Raw genomic sequence first — 1,535 nt, forward strand, 5'->3', positions numbered from 1 at the left:
AACTAATACACTATCAGAGTTTTATATATTTATACTTCTCATTCAACCACAGTTAAATTCACTCTATCTAGGAGGCTCAGTTTATATGGATAGTTTTTATTTTTTACAATAACAAGCTGGAACGAAAACAAGCAAAAATTAAATAAAATTAACGACTTTCTACTTCTTGTCCTTTTTTAAAATATGTAAGAAGTAGAAGTAAAACGTGGGCTGAAAAATAATTACTCAAGTAAAGTACAGATACCCAAAAATTCTACTTAAGTACAGAAATTTGTGCAGTAGCCTATTTGTACTTGGTTACTTTACAACTCTGTCTTCCATTAAGTAGAAGTAAAATACAGAGCCCGCGAGGGGCATGGGGGATATTTTTCTTTTGTGTTACCTCGCAATATTGTTTTGTGTTCCCGCGCAAAAGTTTGATTTCTATATGAACTGAATTAAATAAGACTTTTATTTTTGAAATATCCGGTTACAAAAACAGGATGTGTCGCCACAAGTTCGTGAAATTAGCTTTGAAGTTGCGTGGCTGCAGTGCTAAAATATCAGCATATGACATACTTCCATGCGTGGCTGTGATATATTCATTCTGAAGCTGAATTATAGGCTAACTCACTAATGGTGAACATGTGAGCTTGTTAATAAACCGGCAGCACAACAGTGACAAACCACTTTTGCGAAGTAACGCAAAACTTTTGCGTGGGAACGCAAAAGAAAAAAATTCCCCATGTCTCCTTGCGGGCTCAGTAGTAAATAACACCTGACTCTGGTGCAAAAAAAATAGTTGTTGCTTCCATCTCCATCTGTAGAGGAAGAAATCATGATTGATTTCCTGTCTACTTGTTTTGAAATGTGAATTTTCTTTATTTAAAATTTTTTCTATCAAATGGCCAGATTTTCTAATGAACAAAAAGAAACAGTTTACGTGCCTGTTTGGGTACAAATTAGCATTTGACGTTCCTTAGGCAGTGGTATTTGTTGAACCGTGTTGTGTTCACTGAGTGTTATTTGTGTTGATTGAACCCTGCTGTGTAGGAGCGGACAGTGTTGAGTATCTAACCGTGGAAGGCCTCATATCAGCCGTTCAGGAGGGAACCGCCTCCTTCCAGGACAAGATCTGCTCTGGGAAGATGGTGGGTCACTGCACCGCCTGCCTGACAGGGAAATACCCTGTGGAGCTGGAGTGGTGACTCTTCTGACGTCTCAGTCCTGCTGTCTGCACCTGGACCTCGTCCACAGCCGTCCCTCTGCAGCTGGAGTTCAGCTCTGGTATGGGCTGCCGTTTGTAAAGTTACACAGTCAAAAATTACCACCAATATTTTTGTTTTATTTAGCTTTTTATAAGAAAAAAATAACAGATTTATTTTTCAAAGTCAGTTTTTCACCATATGATTCATACATTTATAAATGTCATAGTTTATAAACTAAATATTTAACTTGTGACTTAAATATTTAGCTACCAAGTTAAATATTTAGCTAGCTACCTAAATATTTAGGTTGCAACCTAAATATTTAGGTTGCAACCTAAATATTTAGGT

General features: G+C 36.9%; 1 protein-coding gene across 1 annotated transcript in view; it reads left to right on the forward strand.

Annotated features, from left to right (window-relative positions):
• ppat (phosphoribosyl pyrophosphate amidotransferase) overlaps positions 1-1,345 on the forward strand; it is a gene marked incomplete in the record, with an annotated part of 40,545 nt that extends 39,200 nt beyond the window's left edge. Inside the window, 1 exon segment of the mRNA XM_014031119.1 lies at positions 1,033-1,345. Coding sequence (XP_013886573.1) covers positions 1,033-1,187 — 155 coding nt within the window.
• Between the last annotated feature and the right edge of the window lie 190 nt (positions 1,346-1,535).

This window comes from Austrofundulus limnaeus, unplaced genomic scaffold (genome assembly GCF_001266775.1).
Source record: "Austrofundulus limnaeus strain Quisiro unplaced genomic scaffold, Austrofundulus_limnaeus-1.0 Scaffold1180, whole genome shotgun sequence".
NCBI lineage: Eukaryota > Metazoa > Chordata > Actinopteri > Cyprinodontiformes > Rivulidae > Austrofundulus > Austrofundulus limnaeus.